The sequence below is a fragment of the Gavialis gangeticus genome, unplaced genomic scaffold (assembly GCF_001723915.1).
Source record: "Gavialis gangeticus isolate Ggan-Ray unplaced genomic scaffold, GavGan_comp1, whole genome shotgun sequence".
NCBI lineage: Eukaryota > Metazoa > Chordata > Crocodylia > Gavialidae > Gavialis > Gavialis gangeticus.
Window position 1 is genome coordinate 5,433,122 of NW_017729026.1, and position 3,924 is coordinate 5,437,045.

A 3,924-nucleotide genomic window follows, 5' to 3' on the forward strand; every position below is an offset into this window, starting at 1 on the left:
CCTCTGCACGCTGCTCATCCAAGAGCCACTGGCCCAGTGCTCACTTGCTCATCTGGCAGCTCCCACTGTTGCTCCCACTGCTCGTCCGGAGGGTATGGGGGCAGGGAGGGGTGTGTGCCCTTGGATCTGCATGGGGTGGGGCATGGCGGGCTGGGGATGGGGTGCACAGGGCTCTTTCTAGCTCGCTCTGCCCTGCCCCACGCAGATACGGGGGCACACACCCTCACCCCCCATGCCCTCCCGGATGAGTGGCAGGAGCAGCAGTGGAGAACCACTGGACGAGCAGGCAAGTGCCAAACCAGTGGCTCCCAGACAAGCAGCATGCAGCGGCAGCAGCCTCCCCCGCAGCCCCAGCCCCACTCCTCCCTCACCACAAGGGCCTTGATCTGCCCCCCCATGCCCCTTCCCCCTTCCACCACACCAGACTTACGAGCTTCACACAGGTCTCCAAGCTTCTGGGCTGGTATTGGAAATTAGATCAGTATTGGCCAAGATGCCTCCTTAAAAATCAGCTATTGGTATCAGTCCCAAAAATCTCTATCAGTGCACCCCTATCAGTAGGGCATCTATACATGCATTAATGTGCAGTAATTAATTGGGCATATATTTGATACCTGCATGATGCAAATTTACACAGAAATCAGCATAAGTCACCATATTTACTATGAAGTACAGGTGTGCATGTGTAGACGTGTGCCCATATTGTGGAGTAATTTTGCTTACTGCATAGTAAATGTGCATGTGTAGATGTGCCCATGTATCTGTGCTGAGAACTGGTTTTGGGCCACTGTTGACATTTCCTAGCAGAAGCAGTTACTGTGACCTACCTTCTAGCCTACTATGTGCATACACATTCATGCCCTTTGATTTTTTTTTTTTTTCTCTCTTGGTACAGAGGGTGAATTGGAAGAAGAGTGGCTAAAGGAGGCAGGCCTTTCAAACCTTTTTGGTGAGAGTGCAGAAGACCCTGTAGAAAGCATGGTGTTTCTATCCACATTGACCCGAACTCAGAAAGCAGCAGTACAGAAACGAGTGGAGACTGTCACGCAAACCATGAGGAAAAAAAATAAACAGCACCAGGTTCCAGATGTTAGAGATATCTTCAGGATACAAAATGACCCAAAGGAAAAAGTAAGATTCTAACTGATTTCATTTTGTTTGGCTCTCCTAAAACCCAGGCAGAGGATCTATTGCTAGATTGTCTCTAAATTCAAAAGTAGAACTTGCATTGACTTCAACAGGAGCAGAGTTAGGATAGATTTAAGCTAGTGCCAAGTGCTTTTAAAAAGTAAGTTTCAAAAGCAGATAACTAATCGAAAGGCAGCCATCTGCTTCTATATAGGAATAAACTAAACATAGGGAGTTTCGCAGGAATTCTTCTGTTGGGAGGTTTGGGTGTGATCAACTCTCCACTGGAAACCTCAACGTGGTAGCATCTGATGCAAACTTATGCTTCTTTGAATTAGATAGTCTACAAGGTGCAACTCTACCCTGCCTTCTCTCTGCACATTTATAGCAGGAGTTCATAGTTCAACCCTGGGCATGTAGCAGCAATGCAAGGGGAATCAGGGTTACTGAAAGTTAAGATGAGAGCAGGCAGTCTCCCATTCCTTCAAACTTTGTGGAGCTGAACATTTTCAGACAGTTTGTAAGGCACAGAGGTGTGAACTGAGGAGGCAGGGAAGATGCTGCCATTGCTGGCCCCAGCCCCATGGTTCTGGCAGGGACCCATGTGCACAGCACTGACCCAGCCTGCCCTTCCCCACCCAGCCACTCCCTGCCCTGCTTCTGCTCTGGACTTGCCTGCCCAGGCTGGGCAGTGGCAGTAGCAGCAGCAGCAGCTGCAGCTGCTAGGCAGAAACTGTTCCTCGACATGGGGGAAAAGCGGCCTCTCCCCCTCACCGCTGCTGGGCCTGTCCTGCTACAGTGGGCTGGAGCATGCACTAGGCTGCCCTGTGCCTCCACTGCTGTCACCGCCACCTCCAGGCTGCCTAGTAGGGCTGTGCAAGACAGCACCATTCTGCTTTGACTTCTGTTTCAATGGAACAGTGTTTTTCTTTTGAGTTTTGTTTAATTTCGAAAGTGCTTTTCCATTTCATTTCATTGAAACTCTTTGGCTGTTTCAATGCTGTTTTGCCGTTTTGTCCATAGGTTATAATGGGGAAACATGCAGCAGGCAGGCAGATCAGGGGCTCGCTGCTGCGGGGGCTGCACTAGAGTTCTCCTGGGCAGGTCCCCAATTTTGCCTGCCAGATGACAGACTGGAGCTGGGCACAGCCTGCACACAGTGCTGGGAAGATCGGTGATGCTGCTGGCCCCAGGCAAAGCGGCACCTGCCTCCCGTCATTCAGCAGGCATATTGGGGGCCCATACCCTTGGGAGGACTCCAGCACAGCCTCTGCAGCCCTTCTGGGCATGTGGGTGAGCCCCTGATCTGCCTGCCGGATGAGAGGAGGTGGGTGCTGCTGGCTGGGACCAGGACTGAAGCCAGTAAGCCTGGCTTTGAAACTCAAAATGTTTCGAGTTCCCTTGTTTCATTTCAAAGCTATTTTGAAGGATTTGTTTTTTTTATTTCTCTGTTTCAAGCTCAAAATATGTCGAAACATTTCAAAACAAAACTGGGCGAAATTTTGCACAGCCCCATTGCCGAGCAGGGGAGTGGTGGCAGTGCGGAGCAGACTCAAGGCAGCCCAGCATGGGCTCTGAGTAGCTGCAGCAGGCTGTGGTGAGGGGACGGGGCTGCTTTTCCCCTCTGCTGAGGAACAGTTTCTGCCCAGCAGCCACTACTGCTGCCACAGCCCAGGCTGGGTGGGCAAGTCTAGAGCAGGCAGGGGGCAGGGTGTGCCAGGTTGGGGCTGCGCACCTGGGTCCCCATTGGTACCATGAGGCTGGGGCCAGTGGCAGCAGCAGCTGGAAAGAGCCACCACCATCTGGGCTGTCTAGAAGGGCAGTCTAGCCACGGAGTTGCCTCAGCCCTACTGGGTGCCCAGGGGGTGACAGGATGCGCCACGGTTGGGCAGTGCAGAGCAGGTGTGGGGTGGGCTGGGGGCAGGGCTGTGTGCACGTGTTCTGGCTGGTCTGCTCCTGCTGGGTTGAGTCCAGAGCAGGTGTGGCATGTGGCCAGGGCTCTGCACTGTTGGCAGTGGCAGGGAGGTGCCACAGAGCACATGGGCTCTGGGCTGTTGTGGGACGAGGATGAGGGCAGATGCTGACCAGTTCAGGGGGACACATGTCGGGGGGCTGTCATGCACACACCATTGTACCCGCAACCACACCCTCTGCTCCACACAGTTGCACAGTCCACAAGCACTACATCCATACCCTCCTCTGAACCCTGCACACATACCTGCACATCTCTGGGGGGAGCCCCAGTCACTCCTATGCACTCTCCACCACCACACACATGCATGAACACACCCCAAGCAATCCTCCCCCTCCACACATCCCGCATCCCCCCCATAAACCTCATACCCTCCACTCCACCACACCCCCTGTAGTATACCAGAGTAAGACTTCATTTTGGGCTATTATGCAGTCCCCTCTATATACATGACTTAAACAGTCAAATCAGGACAAAAACATTTTTTAAAAATATGTTACTATGGATGGATTTTTTTGTATATAATTTTTTTTTCTGGTTCCAAGATGGCGACCCCCCCTTCCCAAAAGGAGCACTTCTTGGGGGCAAGGAATGGGACTTCCAGTGACCAAGGTCAGGGATTTGGGGGCGGGACTTCTGGTCCCAATATGGCGACCAAGGGTACCTGTCAAGGGGTGGGGCTACCCTTGCAGCCCTTGACAGCTCACCAAAACTCGTTAAGTGGTCCTCCAGCCAAAATAATTGCTTCCCCCACCCCCAATCTAATAGAATAACAATGGAGGTAGCATAGTTTCATAGTTTCATAGATTAAGGGTTGGAAGGGA

At 52.3% G+C, this 3,924-nt stretch overlaps 1 protein-coding gene across 2 annotated transcripts in view; it reads left to right on the top strand.

The window, feature by feature from the left end:
• ARHGAP18 (Rho GTPase activating protein 18) overlaps positions 1–3,924 on the top strand; it is a 155,993-nt gene that overhangs the window by 79,302 nt on the left and 72,767 nt on the right. For both annotated transcript variants that reach the window (XM_019520299.1, XM_019520300.1), the window contains exon 3: positions 896–1,131. In XM_019520299.1, coding sequence (XP_019375844.1) covers positions 896–1,131 — 236 coding nt within the window. The remainder of the gene's footprint in view (positions 1–895; positions 1,132–3,924) is intronic.